Genomic DNA, 20576 nt, shown 5'->3' on the forward strand with positions numbered 1-20576 from the left:
CTCTTGGTGATAATGTTTGCTGCTCAGCTTCTTGCATATAACCATCAGAAGTTACTGAATAAGTAACATTTTGGCCTGTGCTTTGTGATAAAACAAAATGCTCAATAAAGATGATACATGTAAGCCTGATTTGTTTTCACATCATCCTTCTATTCATCACTAGAAATAGTCAAGCAGTGGCTCTTCTCAGTCATGTGTGGCCTTAGTCTTAGGCTTTCCTTACACTAGAATATACTGTCTTTGGTTTTCACATTTTTGTCTTTCTTTATTCATCACTGCCATTGAGGAGCAGTCGACTCCTGGCTGCCCCTCCAGTAGGTTTTGAGAGGCTGTAAATCGCACGGGAGCAGATTGCCCATCTTTCTTTGAGGCTCTGCTGGTGGATTCAGGCCATCGAGTAATCTTTGGATTGACAGTGGAGCTCGATGTGGATTAGATGCCAGAGCTCCCTGTTTTGTTATTGTAGGCTTCCCAGCCTTGCCTGCATTTGCTGTTCGATGGCTTTTTGAACATTGCTAAATCAGGCTGCTCCTTGGAGGCAAGGATTCTGAAGCTTCGTCTGACATACTTTGGATATGTTGCAAAGCAGGACCAGTCCTTGGAGAGGGACATCATGCTTGGGAGGGTGGAGGGACAGTGCAGGAGAGGAAGACCCTGGATGAGATGGAATGAGTCAGTGACTGGGGTAATGGGGTAGGTGTGTCAGAGATAGTGAGATTGGCACAGGACAGAGCAGGGTTTAGGGCTGTTGTACATAGGGTTGCTATGAGTCACAGGCTACTCAATGGCATATAACACCACCACCATTGTTGCTTTTATTTCAGCATCACCTCAACATTTTCTAATATTACTCCCCTTCCCACCCTTTCTGTTACCAGTGATCTTTAAACAAACCAAAAAACCATGACTCATTTCTGTGGAATCTTTGAGTCTTTGCTTAGTGAATTTAGAGTAGTTTCAAGCATTGGTTTGCAAACGTGTAGGCTTATAGAAGTATTCTTATTTTCACCTCTTAAAAGCTTCAAAAGGTCGAACTACAGAAGTGGAAAAATCTCAACTCCATCTTCTAGAAGTTTGTTTTATAGTGTTGTTGCCACTTAAAGAGACTGCATGTGACCTTCCCTAGCTAGTCTTCTACACCCTTAAGCTTATTAGGTGACATCTTACTGTGCAAAATGCTAGATGTACAAAAGGGGTTATTGTGAAAAACAGCACATGAATTGGGCTTTTGATTGTTCAGCTGTGCTTGATCAAAGGGCAGCAATTCAGAATCAGCACCTTGGTTAGAAGTGTCACTGTGGAAATAGTGACAGAGGCTGATTATTACAAAGAAATGTGAGAGGTGGCAAAATTCCCAAGTACAATCACGCTGGCAAGTAGCTGAAACAGATTGGGAAGGGAACTTGGATGGAATTCACTTCTGCTTTAGAGTGTAACTGTTGGATCTCGATTTTTAACACACCTGAGTCAATCTGATAGACCTCTAGGTTTTGAGTTTGTAAAATAGCACTGGAACATGCATGCACACGTGTGCGTGCGCACATACACACTCCCCAGCCCCCTCCATTGTTTCTCCTTTTTCTCCAATCAGTGGTAAAGTTTAAGCTTTGTGTTAAGCCCACAGATATAGTTTTCATCTCTTGAAGAGGCTAGCCCAAAGAATTCTGTCTTTTCCCCATAGAGCTAGAAAGTGCCTGTGATTGGCTTTATGTGCTGGCTTACAGTATTTTCTCAGATTACTCTCATGCAACCCAGGTTTCTGTCCACAAGGAAGCATGCAGCATTCTCTCACAGACTGGAGTCCCACACAGATCGCGCTGAAGTGCAGTACTTAAAATGACACTGTACCAAGGACAAAGAAAGATAGGATTTCTGTATGGTAAAAAGGCAAGTGAAGGAAGCTATAATTTTATTTCATGACTCTCAGTACATCCACAACTGTTTCCACCTAAATAGAGCTTTAAAATAAGCATACACAAGTATTGACTATTATCTACAAATATTTATTGTAACACTTGAATAGAACTACAGGAAGCCCTTGGCACTGATAGAAAATATTGATTCACTGTTAGGTTACAAAAATTTTATACATAGCAAAATTTAATGCTCTTTACATAAAAAATATTAGACTACTTAAACAAAACTTTCAAAAATTCCTGGTAGTAGCTACCAGAATTAGAAAAGGAAAATTAGGCTTTAGACACTGCTTCGTCTAGGAGAACACGGGACGCGAACAGCACCTCCACTGGCTGGGAAAAATATTGAAGGCTGTCATGCAACAGGAAAAGAAACACTAAGCTATTGAGAAACAACTGTCCTACACAGAAGAGCGCCTCTCCTGATGAAAACACAGAAAAGTCCCAAATAGGCATTTAGGCATTAACCAAAAAGGAAAAAAAGAATCCAAATGAAATAATCATACTTGAGGAATGTTCAATTTTAATAGCATCTTAATAGCATCTTGATAAAGGTATGCTTCCTTTCATTTTAATACATTTCAGCACACGTATATGTTTTAAAATCCAGGAAACAGCCAAACCACAAGTTTAACTCTTAACATGAATATACATAGTTAACTATATAATGCAGCCCCTTTGAAAAGCACTGATCACCCAACAGTTAAATGTATCATTTCAGAAAGAACAACACAAAGGTTACCATCACAAATACCCAATACCTAGAGAGTCACTTAATGTTCGGGAACACATGGTTTAGAAGGCAGGTTTCTGTTGCAGATGGCTTAAACTCAAGCAGTTTTTCTCGCTGAACATCAAGCTTTATTATTCCAGGAAACTAAGATTTAGATATGGAAAAAGAACGTGAAACAAATACCCTAATTTAAATGACTGAAGTCTTCAAGTCTAGAAAACTAGGAGGTCTGTGGTCTCTGGTAATTCGGTTGCAGAGAGTTGGTATGAAATTGTAAACTCACTATCCAGACCACTTAAGGATGGTGTAGGATGGTGGTCATTTTAATAAGGTAACACTTCATTAAAAACGTTGATGGAACCAAATTCTGCAGAGGAGCCAAAGTCCGCAGGTACAATAGAAATTGGTAGAAATTTTCAAATATGCGTTAAGGCAGAGCTGACATTTATTTCCCAAGCAGAACGACAATGTCTGGGTCATTAGCATTTTGTTAAAATGGAATTGATCATAAAATGGAGTCTGGATAGCTTGTCAGTAAGTCAGAACCCAGCTTACTTGGCCGTGGGGACGGCAGAATTTGAAGGTCTCCTTTGAACATGATTGAAAAAGGGGACTTGTGGTCTGCTTGGGAAATGCAAGTGTCCTGGACTTGGGGGTGAAGGTCAGCTAATTTAAAAATATCAGCTGTAAGGCTCACATTTACCTTGGTTGAGCCAAACTGTACTACATGTTGGCTGTCATAAATGGAACCTCAGTTTCACTTCCTGTATGGATACACTGCTTCGAGGACAGGTGGCCTGTGTATCACATCCCTTGATGCGGGCACGTCACGTGTCCCTAGCAAGGAATATGACTCACTCCACGGCCTGTCTTGGTACAATTGCTCTAGCCTAAGTGTGAACATGCCACAAATTTCAAAAGGATGAACCCATCATTTTGGCTAAAGTGTTGCCTTTTAAAATGGCGCACATGGAACCTCCAATATCTGTTCTAAAAGAAAAGCTTTACCTACTGGAAGGCTTGCCTAGAAACACATCCCAGCAGCTTGAGACAGACAGTGAAGTGTTTGGACTTGTACAGGAGTTTGTTTGGTGGGACACACATCTGTACTGCAGAGCAGCTGTCTGGTGATTTGTCAGAGCTGTGAATTCTTCGGCGGAAACGCTCTGGCAAACACTTATGTGTAAGAATTGAGTTGTTCTTTTGACCGAGACTGGATATCTTGCAGTTCCTGCTCTTCCTTTGCTTTGATATCCTGGTAAGCCTGCATTTTGCTCGCATCCTTTAAGTAAGCCCAGTTAGAAGACAGTATCATGAGGAAGTGGATCTGGAAGAGAAGGGTGAGCATGATGGCTAGTGAGCATGTCAGAAGGCAAAGCAAGCTGCTAGTCAGTTAGACGGTCTGTACTTAAACAAGGGGCAAGGGAAGGTTATTCTGTATTAATACCCAGTCTGCCATCAGAGGATCAGATACTGAAAGCATGCTCTACCCCTTGGCTTAATATTAACAGGCTGAAGAAAAGTTAGTACACAAATATAATGAACTTTTAAAAAAATGGCCAAAGTTATTGTTAGGAAAAAGCAAAACTGAAATACAAGAGGGTGTTTTTACCATTTGAGAGTCATTTCAAAGACTAGAAGTTCAGAAACGTTTATGTTTTTTAAACAAGTGTAGTGCAAAAAGCTTTTTCTACCTGTGGATGAAAAGAAATCTCCTCAAAGGCCTAAAATTGTGAACAATATTTATTTTGGGTAAATAATAATGATAAAAACCTACATGATTAACATGGGAAAGTAAAATGAATGTAAAAATCAAAATTAAGAACTATAAGCCAAGCATGCAGTCTGGGTTAACATTTAGTAGTGAAACTACAATTTCTTTTTTGCATTTTATAACTGCTAGTGCTGTGTTTCACAAAATGTAAAAAATCCTTAATCATTCATTACAATTAATGTTGCAAATGCTTCTTTCTCTTTTCTTTTCCTCAACATTTCCTGCAAAAATCCATCTACATATACTTGAGACATTCCATTGACGGTACAACTTCTCTTCCCATTAAAAATCTTACGTGCCATTTAGAGAACTGACTATTAAAACAAGGAATCAGTTACTCACCAACACAGTGGCTGAAAGGACTCTGAGAGAATGATTGTGTTGTGCACAAAATCAATATAGGAAACAAATGGGTGCCTTTTCTTTGATCTTTTCCAATTTTCACTTGGTATATTTTAATGGCATATATATTTGGGGGGGTGGATAGTGACTCATTTGCTCATATATGTTTGTGGTTTGGGGGGGGTTGGGGTTTTTTTTGTTGTTGTTTTTTAAAAATAAAATTTAGAGTTCATTTGCAACTTGTGTTCCAGAAAGCAAGTGTGACAGAAAACAAAATCCAGATGAGCACAGCACTCTGCTTCACCTTCAGTGCCCGTTTCATTCTCATTGCTCAAACTGGTCACCAAGCAAAAGCCAAGGTAGTGGAAGATGCAGGCATTCTCAAGCTTTAATACCGCATTTAGAGATACTGCGTGAAGGTTAAGTTCAAGAAAGCCATTTTCCACCAGGGCTACTGACCAACGTCAGTAAATAACTGATCCTTCTAAAAAAAAAAAAAATGCAAGTAGCCAGTTCTCATTATTGTGTAACTCATGGACAGTAAGTCTTTTTATTACTCTATCATGCAAAATGAGTTCACTAAAGCTATGTACAAATTACTGGAACAAAACTGCAGAAACCTAGCTCTGCTTTAGTCTAGGGTGTCAGTGAGACTTCATGCTACAGAGGAGAGCTCTCTAAAGCTCCTTATTGGCCTTATGCAATTTAGAACTTAGTGCAGCAATCTTCCCGACTCTTAAACTTCAAAACCGCATAGTTATAGGTAGTAGCCATCATGTAGATCAGCTGGTGGAAGAGAACAAAACAGGACGGTGAGAGAGAGGCAGTGAGGGCCGGCCCGGCGTGTCTACATGGGGCGGGGAGGGCTGCCGGCTGGTCCCCCCATATCTGCAGAGAGACGGGGTCACCTTTAGCACACTCAAACCACTTTCTCATCTCCCAGTGCAAGACCTCGGCTCTGCCCTCTGCGAGTCAGTGTGAGTTTATGAAAAGAACTGGGTGTGGCAGAAGAAGATGGCGGGCTGGGACCGCGGCAGAAGGCTGCTTCTAGGGCCTCCCTCCTCCCGCCTTTCCCAACACCCCGGTCAGGTCAGCTGCGCCAGCCCCTGCTCGCCTGCTGCTCGCTGCACCGAGAGCCGCCACCACAACAGGTGACTGACGTGACAGCGTTTGTTCCGGTTACGTTTGTCTGTATGCATGGACTGTAATGAGAATGGAATTAATGATTTGGAAAACTGGGAGTGAATCACTGTAAAGCAAAAGACCTTCACCCTTTTAGTCGACCTATCTTAGTTGGGGTTTTCCACATAACAGATCACACCCTCAAGTTTCATACACATACATACTTATGCATGTCTATATGTATGTATGTATGTCTATCATCTATCTATCTATCTATCTGTCTGTCTGTCTGTCTGTCTGTCTATCTATCTATCTATCTATCTATCTATCTAGGCTCTGGTGTCCTAGTGGTAAGAAAGTGCACTACAGTCCTGAAGGCACGTGGTTCGAATCCACCATCTCTTCCACAGGAGGAGGATGAGCAATCTCCTTCCATGCGATTAACTGCCTTTGAAAACCTGCCCGAGGGTCAGCTGACTTGACGGTACCCAACAACTATGTGTGTGTGTATACATACATGGATACATACACATACATTGGTTGTTGTGTGTGCTGTCGAGTTGAGTACAACTCATAACAACCGCCGCCCTCCACTGCCATCAGGCTGCTTCCAGTTCGTGGCAATCCTTCTCCGGGTTCCCAAGGCTGTAAGCTTTAATCGGAGCAGATGACCTCATCTTTCTCCCATGGAGCAGCCATGGATTTGAATCAGCAACCTTCCAGTTAGCAGACCAACATTACACACTAAGCCATTAGGGCTCCATATATAGATGTCTATGGTTTTGCTTTGTTTTTTTCTTTTACTTGATGGCACCTAACAACAACATATGTATGTAAATGCATATTTCTACTCAGAAGTTAGGAATTCTTAGTATGGAAGTGTGCACATCATCAAGAGAACAACTGTCTACTTCTGAAGTTCTGTCATTAAGGGCTGGATGCAACCAAGCAGTACACTAGCCCTGGTCAGTGGGTGCACCAGGGTCAGTCCCCTCTCTTTCCTCCAAATCCAATGACATCATCTACAGACTGGGCCAGGGCAGCCGGCTAGTACTTCCTGCAAATCTGAGCATGTACAGTGCTCACATAGGTGATATTTAATCACTGTCAAGCGCCAGGGCTGTTGGCTTCAAGAGGTTGACAAGAGCTGAAAGGGAAGTCTGTCATTACAGAGACTGGAGGGAAGGGGGCGCTAGACTAGGGCTGGGCCATTACTCACCAGGGCAATGACGGTGGCACCAGCTCCCGCACAGGCCACAATGAACAGGTGATAGGACATGTAGAACTAGGAAGGAACAGGGCAGTGCCGTGAGCATTGGAGGCAGGATGCAGTGGTCCACCGACCCCACCCCCGGGGGCTGCTTCTCCTTGCAGCACGCTGGGTGTGCGCACACTCTCTGCAAGCCTGGCTGCACGCCGCCGTCATAAAACTTCCTGAGGCTCAGGCAGCACCCAGACTTGTCAGATCTGACTAGCAGGGTGTGGGCCTCTTGAGGATGGCAGTGTGCAGCAAAGATTGGGGACAACCTTTGTGCCCCAATGTTGTGAGCATACACACACTGACCAGTTAGAGTAGGAGCCAATTACTTTTACTCATTGCTTTCTTAAAGCACCCTTGTAGTTATGTGTGTGCCCTCGAGTAGGACCAACGCAAAGGTGGGGTTTGACATTCCAGTGGGCTTTCAGAGGCTAAAATGGGGGGGGGGAGGATTGCCCATGTTTCTCTCACAGAGTGGATGACGGAGTTGAACTGCTTGCCTTTGCATTGGCAGCTCAACTCCTTACCACTAAGACACTAGAGCTCTGAAAGCACCTTACACCTCCTCAAACCCAAACCCACTGCCAGTACTCACTCAGTTGGCAATTCCAACTCGCTGCCACCCTAATGAGACAGGAGACCTGCCTCATAGCGTCTGCAAGACTGTCATCTTTAGGGAAGCGCAGTGCCACATCCCTCTCCCATGGAGTGGCTGGTAGGTTCAAACAATGGACCTGTGGCTGACCCTACTAGGCCATCAGGGCTCCTTGGGATCTTCTTAAGCTCCCACAGTGGGTTGGAGAATTTTGCTTTATAAACAATGATAAGCCAATGCCTGAAGAATATTCTAGGGCCGAGAGGTGTTAAAACGCAAGCATTTCGATTTACTGGCAATTTAGGGTGGATGAGAAATAATAGCAGATCCCTCTGAAAGTATAAACAATTACTGAAGGCTTCCTTCATTTATCAAAATTTGGTTATTGCCCATTTAGAGGAATCTCTTCAATGGAAATTCTTTATAATTATTCTGTGGTGCATGTTCTACTTTGAAAAATTTTCTGAAGGGGAAAAGGAAGAGTCTAGCTATAGCTCTAGACTTGTAGGTTTGGGATGACTCCCAAATTAGTGGCAAACGGAAAAGCTAGTTCCTAGGGTCTCTCTATCAGTGGGCTGGGCCATAAAACTGGCCATTTTTGTAGGTCAAAGATGGCGGAGAGCCTGGTGTTAAAGACTCTGTACAGAAGAGCGATCTTCAACAGCGCAGTAGCCATCCTCCTGCAGGGGAAGGCGTGTTCACAACCTCACAGCACAGGCCTGTGGCGCTTTACCTCATTTGTGTTGCAGATGCTCTCCAGGGCCGACCCACAAATCTTCCCGGGGATGGCATTCCAGGGAATGATACCTGCAAAGCGAAGCCCAGCAGAACGTTAGTGTGCCTGTCGCTGCTGCTCTTAGGGGCAGTCAGGTTGACTGTGGCTCACAGCAGCCCTGTGCACAACAGAGTAAAACCCTGCCTGGGCCTGGCCTGGCCCCACCATCTCTGCTTGTTTGAGTCCATGCAGAAGTCACTGTGTCAGTCCATCTCCTTGTTCATCTTCCTCTTTCACTGACCCTCTACTTTACCATGACCCTTCCTGAGAACACCTGCTTCTCACCATCCTTGCTTCTAAGGAACATTCTGGCTCCACTTCGTCCTAGACAGTCTGGTTTGTCCTTTTGGTCATCCATGGCTATCTTTGCCAATGCCACAGTGCAAAGGCGCCACTCCTTGAATCCCTAGCACAGTGCAATTACCAGCTCTGTTCATCAACTAGTGACTTACCCACCACATGCAGAGCATGGTTTTTGAAATAAATAATAAGGCCTGTTGGAAAGCAGAGCAGGAAAACATAACTCCTGATTTTTCACAAAAAAATGTGCTCACGTAAATAAAACACACACACTACAGTGCATATAGGAAATGAATGTGTGAGGGTTGCATGGTTAGAAAAAACAGAATGTGTAACGTACATTACTTGAACAAAAATTCAGTACTCTCTTTTTTTAAAATTGCCATTAAGTTGACTCTGAATCATGGCAACTCCATGTGTCCAAGTAGAATTGTGCTTCACAGAGTTTTTAATGGCTGACTTTTTGGGGAAGGAGATTGCCAGACCTTTCTTCCAAGGTACCTGCGTGCAAACCATCAACTTTTCACTCAGTTGCCAAGTACACTAACTGTTTGCACTGTCTGAGGACTCCTTTTAATATACAGGTGTGTGCTCAGAGGGAAGACACAGCTCAAGGTGTACACTTCTCCCAAGACAAAGGCAACTCCCTCCCCAAAACAAAAAATCATGAAAAAAGTAGATTTTTATTCTTTCCATCCTTGTCAGTGGCTAAAAATTACTTTTGATGCTTCAAAGGAATGGAAGGTGAAGTCAACAATGGCGCAAATGCAGATTTAAACCAATCATTACTGGTAACTACTCATTTTGAGTGACAAAGATTGAACAGCACTTTATTTTAAAGAATGGCAATGGTAAGTATCTAAGCATTCATTTTTTAAAAATTTATATCTGCTTACAAAGCAAATTATCATATACACTGTTTCATGCAGCACAACCAGCGTGAACCAATGGAGTTCCTTTTTTTTTCATTTAAGAACTATTTTCATTCACCATGTGACTCCACACATGATCCATTCTGAGGCCAGTGCTGCCAAACCTTGGTCTTGAGGACGGCTTAGTCTGGTGGGTAGTTCAGGGAAAGCTTCTCATTAGGCAGAATGGTAAGAGGTGGGGGAGAAGCCACACAGGAAACAGAACAATAACATGGTTGTCTCTTCCCTGAAAAGTTCTGAAAGACTGCGATTTCTCCTTCGAGTCTAGTGAAAAGCACTTCTCCTCAGTTGTTTTACCAAGAACTCGGCTGCCTAGAAGCCTAATTAAACTGATCCCTGAGGATGCTGCAGGATGCAGGGAAGAAGAATCTTAATTAAACTGACAGTCTTGGGGCCCCTCCCCCTGTGTCTGTCAAAAGGAACCAGCTGGCCCCATAGCTGTCCTTTGTGAGGTCGGCTTCTGCAAGGTGATAGAGGTTTGCACTGGTTACAACAATCAAAGCTGACTTCTGCTTTTTCAGGTGTACCTGAGGACTTTCAGATATTCTGGACATTATGCTTATTACACACACACACATGTGCACATATATATACACATATATATGTATATATTATATATAATAGTATGCATGGAGTTTTTAAGCAACTGATCATTTAACAAAACACAACACAAAAAAAGATAAAAGTCAAAGTGGCACCACCTGATTCTAAGAGTTTCACCTGAAAATGACTGAAACGGTACAGTTAACACTGTAATGTTCTGGAATGAAAGGTGGGAGATACAAAGCTGGAAAAAAATGAAGGCAAAAAAATATGTGATTGCTTTTTATGTAAAGGCCATTATGTTATCATTTGGGATTGGACTGCAATATTAAGTAGTTTGGGGCTATCCCAAGCCTCTTGACAACACATTGAGTTTGAAAATATAATAAAATCTTGAGTGAGACCCTTCAGCAAGAAAAGCATAAGTGATGGTTGAATATGGAAAACCAAGCAAATTTCAAGGAACGAGTATAAACTATTCAGATAGCAGAATCCACGACAGGAACACCAGTGAGGTAAGGGCTCCCACCCCGTGATTAGAGCCCAGGAGCAGTGCAGCAGGAGCGACAGCCACCGGGACGGTGAGGACTGACCGTATTGCCGGATGTCCACGCAGATCTGCTCCACGCCCGCTGTCCCATTGGTCTGTGGAGACTTGATGACTTCACAGGTTGACCATATGTTGTAGAACATAAACACGGGCACTGCCGAGAAACCAAAGACACCAAGCCAGGCCACTCCGAGCACGTAGGTCAGGAAAATGAACTAAGCCAAGGGCGAGAAGAAGAAAAGAACTGTCAAGGCAACTACCTGGCAAGGTACATTCTGCAAGGGCAGTGATGGCGCCTCTCTGGCCCATGTACCGTACAAGTGGAACAAACTCAGAGAATGGACTGTGTGGTGGTGAAGAGTATGGAATATCCTGTGGCCTTCCAAAAGAACACGTCTGTCTTAGAGGACCTGCAGCCAGGGTGCTCCTTAGAGGGAAGGATGGTGGAACTCGGTCTCACGTACTTTTTGTAGAGGGTCAGGGAAGGAGAGGAAGACACTGAAGGTGGATTGACACAATGACAGTAACAGTGGTCTCGAGCATGCTGGGAGCATGAGGCTGGGGCAGGACGGGGGAGGGCCCGGAGCTGGTGTTTGTACACAGGATTCCTATGAGCTGCAGTTGACTACATGGCACCTAACCACATCCAGAGGCCAGAAGGAAGGCTGGCAGCTGGAAACTGGTATCTGCACTCCCCGTAACTCCCTGAGGTGGGGAGGGGAGGTAAACTGTTAACACACCCATTAGCTAACAGGAAAGTTGGAGGTTCAAATCCACCCAGTAGTGTCTTGAAAGAAAACCTGGCAATTTACTTCTGAAAGAGCAGCCATTGCAAATCTTGGGGAGCACAGTTCTCTTCTGACCCACGAGGCCACCATGAGTTGGCACTGCCTTGGTGGCAAATGGTGGCATGATAGGATCTAGAATGTTGGGGTTGGAAGGAACTTCCTGGATTTTTTTCAAGAGGTAATGTCCCTTCTCTGGGCTCACAGAGGGAATCAGTGATAGGACCTCCCACACTGGCACTTTCTACACATGAGCTCCAAACAATCATAGCAGCCTGGGAACATGGAACTCGCAGGATGCTTTCTTATGCCACTGATTTAGAGCTTCCCCTTAGTATCTCTAGAACCATCTTTACCGCACATGACGGATGGGTGGTCTGACAGGAAGCAGCCATGACTGCAGGAAGTATTCTCCAGAGGAACTGGGCATGTTTCCTGATGCTGTGAAATTCTGGAAAGTGTTTGATACTTGAACCTTTATTAGAAGTTCAGGATGGCCTCTGACACAAGCTCATGACACAGCAAAGCTGATAAAATTCTCATTTCCGTCTAATTTTTTTTTTTTAGTCTTTAGGATTCACAGCAGCTTTGGGAGCAAAAGCAATGACTTGGGGAGGGGGGCATCCTTCTCGCATCCACCCACACACTGCTGTGGGCAGCCTCAGGAAGAATATAATCATACTGCTTTACTTTCTCCCTAACCTTCCGTCTTGACTACCAATTCTCAGAGCTTTCAAAGGCTGTCTCAAAACCATCCTGGTATTTATATTCTTACAGTGTGCACCCATGGGGGAGTGTGGGTATGAGCTGGGAGCTCTTTGTTGGGGGTGTAGGTTTTTGGAGCTGGCAGTGTAGACCTGAAGATTGCACCTACCTCTCCATACTGTGAGATCTACCTGGGCGCAGAGTGGTCAGCCAGAGAGCATCCAGCTCAAACAGGGCACTCCTGTTGGTCCCCCCCAGAAAATAGCAGGAAAAGGTAAATTCCCCGCCCCTTCTTTATTTCCGTAACTGACACTTTGAGAAGTGGCATTTCTCCAAGTAGTCAGAGGAGGTCACCTGTGCAGTTTCGCCCTCTTTCCTCCCTACGAGTGCAGGGCCACTGCTCCAGACCAGGTTTCCTTTTCATCCCCTTCCAAAGAGATCCTCGATGGTCCTTTAATAACATCACAAAGGCTTGGATGGGAGTAGGCCTTGGCTGGGCAAGCCTTCCTTTCCCACAGTGCTCAGGCCTTCCAAAGAAGACCAGTGGGCCTGGGGCCTCATTCATTCCATGGCAGCCTCCAGCATTCAGCCAGCGACTCCAGGAAGGGGCTGATGAGAGCGGCCTCCACCTCCCATAGCTGCAACCCCGCACTTACTGTCATGTTGCTCCAGTCCATCCTCAGCCCTCCCCAGTCACCTGCATCTTCCTACTCTAGAAGACAAACCATGATCCTAGAGAGCGTGGGAAGCAGCAGGGACCAGGGACACAGAGGCCACAAAACTGACGAAGAGGATGGGGAAAACCAGGACCTCTCCATGGAATGCAGGTTCCCACCCTTTCCAAAAAGACTTGTCCTTAAATCGATTCTAAGGCCCACAAAAGCTCCTCCATGGGGCCATGAGGCCGAGAGAGGAGTTTGGGAGCACTTCTGGTGATTCCCTTAGTGTACTCTCCCCCTTCCTCCTCGATCACAGCACTAACACGCAGGCCCACAGGGCTTCCCACCTTCTGAGGGCTTAGCAACCCCAGGGACAAGCACAAGCTGCTACTGTGTCACGTGGTCTGTCACTGCAGATGGTTTATTGTAAAGAAATACAACGCTGACTGGCCAAGTGCCAGCCCCACGACTGCTTACGGAGCAGGCCATTGTAATCCACAGGGTTTTCATGGGTTCATCTTCAGAGCAGATCCCCAGGCCTTTCTTCCTGGTGCCTCTTAGTCTGGGTGCTTCACTGAAGCCTGTTCAGCATTGTGGCAACGCATATGCCTCCACTGACAGGCAGGTAATGGTCTACTATGTACTAATGCCCAAAGTCTGAAAACTAATGCCACAAGGGAGCTGTTTTAAATTGGACCTCCTCCTCTTTTATGTATTTTGAAGCTTGATGAGTACAAGTGATGCGGATAAGCTCTCCTTTCATTAGGCTCTCTTCACTTTTTCCCTTACCACTACCTTCCCCGCAACCCTTAAGTAGCTACTTCCCCACCTAGGCCTTGTCTCCTTGTATCTGTAATAGCAGCTTTTTGGTATATAATTAATTTCCCAAAGTCTTGAACTCATTCCCTCTGCTGCATTGTGAACTGAAAGAGCCAAGGCAAACTGGGAGCCTCTTTGGGGTCACAGAAGCTCAAACCACCAAGAACTGAGTTGCTGAGCCATCAGCAGGTGGTGTTCCATTTCTATAGATCATTTCTTATAGAATCCTGACAACAGAAAACAACGTCCTCTGTGGAGAAGGCTACTGGTCCTAGTGAGGGGGGTGTGCCTGCACATGTGTCTCTGTGCGTATGTGCATTGTCTTCAAGTGGTTGCCCAGAGGAGATTGGACAGAGGGATCTAAAAAAGGGCCTAGCTCAAGGGCCCCCAGGCCTGCTGGCTGCTTCTGAAGTCCTATAAACGGTTCCTTAAGACAAAGAAAAATGTGTGGTCATAGACCCCACAGTGCAGTGTCCCAAAGGTCTGTCTGGAGATATAGTTTCTCCTCCAGGGGGCAGGGGGGAGGTGACAGGCAAAGATTCAGAGCTGGGCCAGCAGCATGGTATAAGTCACAGCGGGCATGAGAAAACCACCCCCTCCCTGCCTGAAGGCCCATGGACTCCAATGGGAGCTTGCCACCTTGCCATCACCTGCTTGTGGGCCCTGACCTCTTCAGCTCCAGCCTTCCCGCTGTGTGGGGAATGAAGGATTGGCCACTTCTGTGCTCAAGGATTCAAATAGTCAGTGATTGTGAGGATGGTACAGGACTGGCCACTTTCATTCTGTTGTACACAGGCCCACTGTGAGTCAGAAGGTACCTACCCCACGGCATCAAACAGCCACAAGATGTCTGTGTTGAGTGGCCAAATTCTCACTTTCTGGGTGGAGACCTCTGCTTCGTTCCCAGACAATGCACCTAGTGCACAGCTATCACCCATTGCCAGTTGGGCTTCTTGACCAAGGCGGACTAGGAAGAAAGCCTGGTAATATACTCCCAAAAATCAGTCAGTGGAAACCCTATGGATCACAACTGTCCAATCCACAACTGCTCATGGGGATGCCACTGGGCTGGGCAGGCTCATTTCATAGTGCATGATGGGGCTGTCAGGAGTGGTGGACTGCCTCGATGGCAACTAAAGACGACAACACCCGTGCATGGTGGCACTGGACAGAGTATTGGCCTGAGATAGACTATCACGTGATGGCAGGAGACAGCCTCCCAGGGGCAGAGCAAGGGTAGGACTAGTAGGGACTTCCCAGGCATTTCCAGAGAGTTCTGAGAAGAGACTCTCCCAGAGCCCTACACTGGTGGTTTCAGGCTGGCACTTTAGGGAGGAGTGACATGCACATTACTGGACATGAGATTACTTCCCAGGCTACTTCTTCCTCCTCCTTTGAACTAGGGGGCGCTTCTTCCCTGACTGGCCTTCCTTCCTCAATTGTCAGAGCTCTCTGTTGGATGGCTCAGGCTTTTTTCTCTTCTTCCTCTTTTCCTTGCTCATGTCCCACGACACCATACTAATAACCTATCCCAGACGTCTCCAGTGCGACACACACCCTCCTCAACCTGCTGCTCAAGCAGACACAACCTTTCTACATCCTCTCACCATGTGGCAAGTCATTAAGAATCTATGTCCCACAGAGTATGGCTTTGCCCCCATTCCTCCGCCCCACTTCCTAGCCAGGTTTTTATGGCTATGCACAATATTTAAAAAACTAGCCAAAAGGGGGATTAAGATAATACGAAAATTACCTCTTTCTGCAGCAGTAAGTTCTAATTTTGGGGTGGGGGGAATCATCAGTAAATATAATATGTGTGGACTGCTAAGGGAAACATTTGGCTTAATACTACCAGCTAGAGCTTTTCATTCTTTCTCAACAGCACAGAGATGAGTTTCTGATTTTAACTCCAAAGAGGTGACAAGACGACTCGCGGCACAGAGCACCCCCTGTACTCTGGATTAGCTCATGCCACGGCACTCCTCCTCGGAGGTCAGAGGTTGTACTCACCATGCCGCTGATGCATCTGCCGCAGGCGGTGGTTTTGAACTCACCGTGCAGCTCCTTCACTGCACTTGTGGTGTAAAAGCCTTCTGCCAACAGAATGATACCGTACAAGAAGAAGAAGGATGCGATTCCGTAGATGACATACTGCATCAGCTGGATTCTATGAAAAGACGAAGAAATTCTGAGAGACCTTTCCAGACTCCAGCAGGCATACAGGGTCATGTTCCTGGGACATCTTCCCGCCCTTGTGGCTGGCTCATTGGGCATTTTGCCCATCCCCAGCCCTTTCCTTCCATGGTGGGCTTATGGTGCTTGAAGTGGACAATCTCCCAGGCAGCCGAGAAGTTTCCTCTGCTCAAGGGTAGGGGCCCACTTAAAATCTTTTAACATGCGCCCATCCCTGGAGGCGAGGATGTTCATCCCCGTTTTACAAGTAAGTGAACAGAGGTTCAGAGAAGTTAAACTACTCATCCAAGGATAAACAGTGATGGAGTGGTGGTGGAGTCAGCCTTAAAACCTGATCCAATGACTCTCATGCCCTTTCCCCTATATCAAAATGCTTTCCAACTAGACTGAATAGTTAATGTTATTCTGATAATCCCTCTAGACACACACTCAGGGCTTAAGGAGTAACCTGGGCAGATGTTTTTATACTGAAGATTTCATTATACAAGTGATGGTATGGCAGCTATGTTTAAGACCCAGAAAGTTACTTCACAAGTAGCTTTGTCCTATGGAAGTCTAACGTAACCAGGGAAGTCATCTAGAAGCCCGAAAAAAAAATACTGAGGTCTAGGTCCTATCCATTGAATTGATCCATAGTGAGACATGAGAGTGTGAGAGAGAGAGAGAGAGTGTGTGTGTATGTGTGTGTGTGTGTGTGTGTGTGTGTGTGCGCGCGCGCGCGCGCGCATGCTTTCAAAAGCTTCCAAAAGATTGAAAATTACTAACTGAGATAATGAGTTAATGAGTTTTAGCCATTCTGGAATCTTCCTCTTTTTGCACTGAGGCTGCCCTGGGATTTGTCTTCTGGTGGCCTATTAGGTAAGGAGCTGCCATCCCGAGGTTGAAATCTACCAGCTGCTCTGAGGTGAAAAGATGGGTATCTCCTCCCATGTAATTTACAGGCTCTGTTAACATGCTGAAGGGTCAGCTGTGGGTTGGTCCCACCTCGACAGCACACAGTAACACCACCACCACTAACAGCTAATTAGTCAGATCAACAAACATTCTGTAGTCTCCTTTGCCCCTAGTTGATCCTTACCAAGTCCTTTGTCCTATGTCCTTTGTCCTGCTTCCTAACTTATACCCTCTCCCGCTCATTAATTTAGATGCCACTCATGAAAATACTAGAATAAAATTCTTAAGGACTCTCCTAACGTGCTTCCAGGAGAGCGTTATACAAATGTATTCCTATCTGTTTTCTGAACCTGATGGGGAAGTGTCTCTCCAGCCTGCACCCGAGGAGCCTTGGAGATTCAAACAGAGAGAAAATGCTGCAACAAAGGAAGACAGGAAAGTGTCTGAAGACAATTATCATGTTACTGCTGAACAGGCACTGAGGGGCTCTGTGCATGGGAGCACGGTGACTCTACTGAGGAAGATTCTAGAATGCCAAGTCTGCAATTGTGGGCTAAACTCGAGGAACTTCCTGTTTCTTCACTGAGGCTGCCCTGGGATTTGTCTTCTGGTAGGAGGTGCAATGTTAAAAAACTGTTCTTTCTGCTCAGAGCTGGGTCAGTTCTCAGAGGGGTTCCTCGCATTTGAGTGGTAGGCATTTCTGGTGAGAAAACTGGGGGCACCTGTTACTCAGGAGTAATGCTAGCTCTCTGGGGTGCTGATTTGCAGCATTACCTCACCACTCTACCACAGTCCCCCAAGTCCAGACACAGGTAGGGCCCATCCCAGGTCCCAGACACTCACCATATCTGAGCTCTGGCCTCTTGCTCCCCCAAAAACTCTTCCTGGCTATAGTGAAAGCCCCTCAGCACAGCCTGGAGAGCACATGGTCATCTTTTGAAAACCTTCCGGGCTGGTTGTCTTGGAGATGCATCTGTCACTGAGGGGGATACTTACACTTCACTCAGCAGGGCGTGGTCACTGGCATTGGTGGAGAAGTGCTGCTCAAGAATCGCCACGGTGCCAGCGAGAGCCACATGCCCGCAGCCGCAGAACAGGGCCACCCCGGAGAAGCAGAGGATGGTGGCCACCAGGGAGGCATAGGGCACTCCTCCCAGACACTTGATGCAGCATTCGAAGCAACCTGGGCCCAAAGAAGAGAAAAGGCAGCCGTTATTGCTGCAGAGCTTGATGAACCCAGCAGAGAAGTTAGACTCCCCCTTGCCCCCGCCATGTGCTATGGCTGATACCCCCCAGTCCAATGCAACAGTGATGACCTCACATTCTGTGAGTGAGGGCCCCGAGCCCCAAAAGGGACAGTAGCTTAACTTTCCCACAGTCCAGAAGGGACCAGGGTCTGTCTGTTAAGGGCAAAGCGGTCAACTGGTAGAGCACTGCGGACTAAGTCATGATTCTCGAGCTTCCTGATCTACCAAGGCCACAGTGGGGTCATCAGTGATGCCACAGCTCAGTGAAGGACAGCAGCCATGTTCCCCCAAAGCCCAAGCTGCCAATGGGTCACTCAGAGTCTTTGACTGCTCGGGCATCCAGAATCATCAAGCATAGGAATGAGTCTTTCACTGGGCTCAGAAAAAGATCAATGTGATCATTTTTGAAAGATAATGAGCCTTTGAGTCTTTTACCTCAGTGAGGTACAAGGTCCCCAAGATCCACTCAAGTGGATCCACTCAGAGTTTCACTCAAGCCAATGTTAGAAGCACCCTCACACTTTCATGAAAATGCTCCCTAGTCCAGGCTGGCCTAGGCAGTGTTTTCACAGTCCTTCCACCACCTCCATCCACCTCCCACACCTTCCACCCCCACTTCCATCTGCCCCTTCCCGACACACGCTCAGGGAGAGAACTGAGAACTGGTGGGTGATATTTAAGTACTTGACAAGGAAAAGAAGCATGGAGGGGAAGGAAAAAGCCAAAACAAACAAAGAACAAGCAAAAAAAAAAAAAAAAGGAACATCCATGAAGGGAAATGAAGGAGAGAGCCACCGTTTCCTTTTAAACTTGAGAAGAATGACATTTTAAATTTGTTTTTAAAAGAAACCCTTACTTGGAATGTCTAGCCAGCATCTTTGGCAGAGTCATGTGACATTTCCCCCACCCGGGGGAATATTTCTATCTCGGGAAAGCTGTGCTGGCCTCGGGAGAGTGCAGAGACCACTCTTGACCTCTTGCCCCTGCTTATCTTTTCCAGACCTTTAAGTAAATGGGTTGTCAGGGGAAATCCAACTTTAAATGCATTATGATGCTTAACAGTAATTAAGAGGGCTTCATTATATCAGGGCAAGAACATTAAGACAGTTAAACTTCTTTCCCCCCTCAGGTGGTCTTCATAAGAGTCAGGGAACCAGTCAGCACAAAAATAGAAGATAAACACTTCCATTTTGAGGCTAATTTCCAGCCCAAGTTTGTATTTACTTAAACCCCCCATAAGTAGCAACTACGAACTCTCATTATCAGAGTTCTCTCTAGTTCACTTGAAAATAGTGTGTCAGCTTTCTAAGAAAGCTATCCTCCTTTCTTTTTTAGCAATCAGCTATTTTCAGGAAGACCAATCCTTTCTGAAGTCCACTGAAGAAGCGACACAAAATGGGAACCAGTATATACCACCACTTCAAGTTCACTACCAAGACAGTACATTAAAGAGCTTCGGACACTTGACAAATAGGAACAGAGATGGATGGTAGAGCTCAATTCTTTTCTGACACATGACTTTCTGGGGACTGGCATGGGGTAAGAAGATGTAACACAATGTCTAGATTCTCGCCAGGCTGCCATAGCAAGAGAAATGAACATCCTTGGTCTCAATGTACCCCAATGACAACAAGAAAATAGAGTGATCTGTGTGTTGTATTATTCACAACCTCCCTCATGCTCAGCCTCTAAAATGGTGCTAAGAAGACAACTTCCCACTTCCTCAGCAACGGCAGTTGATCCTTTTCAAATAGAGACAGGCAGCACTGACACTTTAATATCAGTTTAATGTTTAGTTTCCATTAGTACAGGTGGCAACATAGAACCATACAACAGAGAAAGTATTAAAGATTATATAAAATGAGAAATGCAGTCTTGACTCTTCTAGGCTTTCACATGCTCAACAGCCACATGTAGCCAGGGTCTGCTGTACTGGATAGCACAGGTCTAGAAAGTCCACCATCACAGAACAGTGTTTTGGAAAACACATTTTGATTTGCAGCATATTCAGTTTATTACATAGGTTCTACTTTAGATTCATTCATTCAACACTTTTTGAAGACCTACTGGACGCCAAGTTCTGCGTCTGGCAATGGGCTACAAATATGAAATCAGACACTATCTTTCCTCTCTTCTTCTATATGTGTGGTTTTGTTAGTAAAATCTACACTAATTCAACAGTTCCTATATATACAACTTAGTGCTTACACTCTTCAAGTTATGCATCCATTCTTACCCTTCTTTTCTGACTAGTCAATCCCTCATTACTGCAAACTTATTTACCCGTTTCAGTGGCTGTTTTCAATTTGATCCCACACAACTAGTCTTTAAACAAAATAGTGCTCAAGACAGACCTTTTTAAAACTAGCTAATTTAAACTGTTGTTCAAAACTTCAGGGAATTTTTTTGGCTGAAACTTTAAAGATCATCTCAG

At 45.3% G+C, this 20576-nt stretch overlaps 1 protein-coding gene across 3 annotated transcripts in view; it reads right to left on the reverse strand.

Moving 5' to 3' along the window:
• Positions 1-3826: 3826 nt before the first annotated feature.
• The window catches only part of GPM6B (glycoprotein M6B), a 46647-nt gene continuing 29897 nt past the window's right edge, over positions 3827-20576 (reverse strand). For 2 of the 3 annotated variants that reach the window (XM_006892379.1, XM_006892380.1), the window contains 6 exons: positions 17892-18078; positions 15819-15975; positions 10884-11055; positions 8474-8547; positions 7107-7172; positions 4985-5551 (listed from right to left, as the gene is read on the reverse strand). In XM_006892379.1, the coding sequence (XP_006892441.1) occupies positions 5471-5551; positions 7107-7172; positions 8474-8547; positions 10884-11055; positions 15819-15975; positions 17892-18078 (737 nt within the window). In that variant the 3' untranslated portion in view covers positions 4985-5470. Of the gene's footprint in view, positions 3977-4984; positions 5552-7106; positions 7173-8473; positions 8548-10883; positions 11056-15818; positions 15976-17891; positions 18079-20576 lie in introns of those variants that run through there. The other variant, XM_006892378.1, reaches the window with a different exon arrangement.

Source organism: Elephantulus edwardii, unplaced genomic scaffold (assembly GCF_000299155.1).
Source record: "Elephantulus edwardii isolate Elephantulus edwardi_28Jun2011 unplaced genomic scaffold, EleEdw1.0 scaffold00115, whole genome shotgun sequence".
Lineage (NCBI taxonomy): Eukaryota > Metazoa > Chordata > Mammalia > Macroscelidea > Macroscelididae > Elephantulus > Elephantulus edwardii.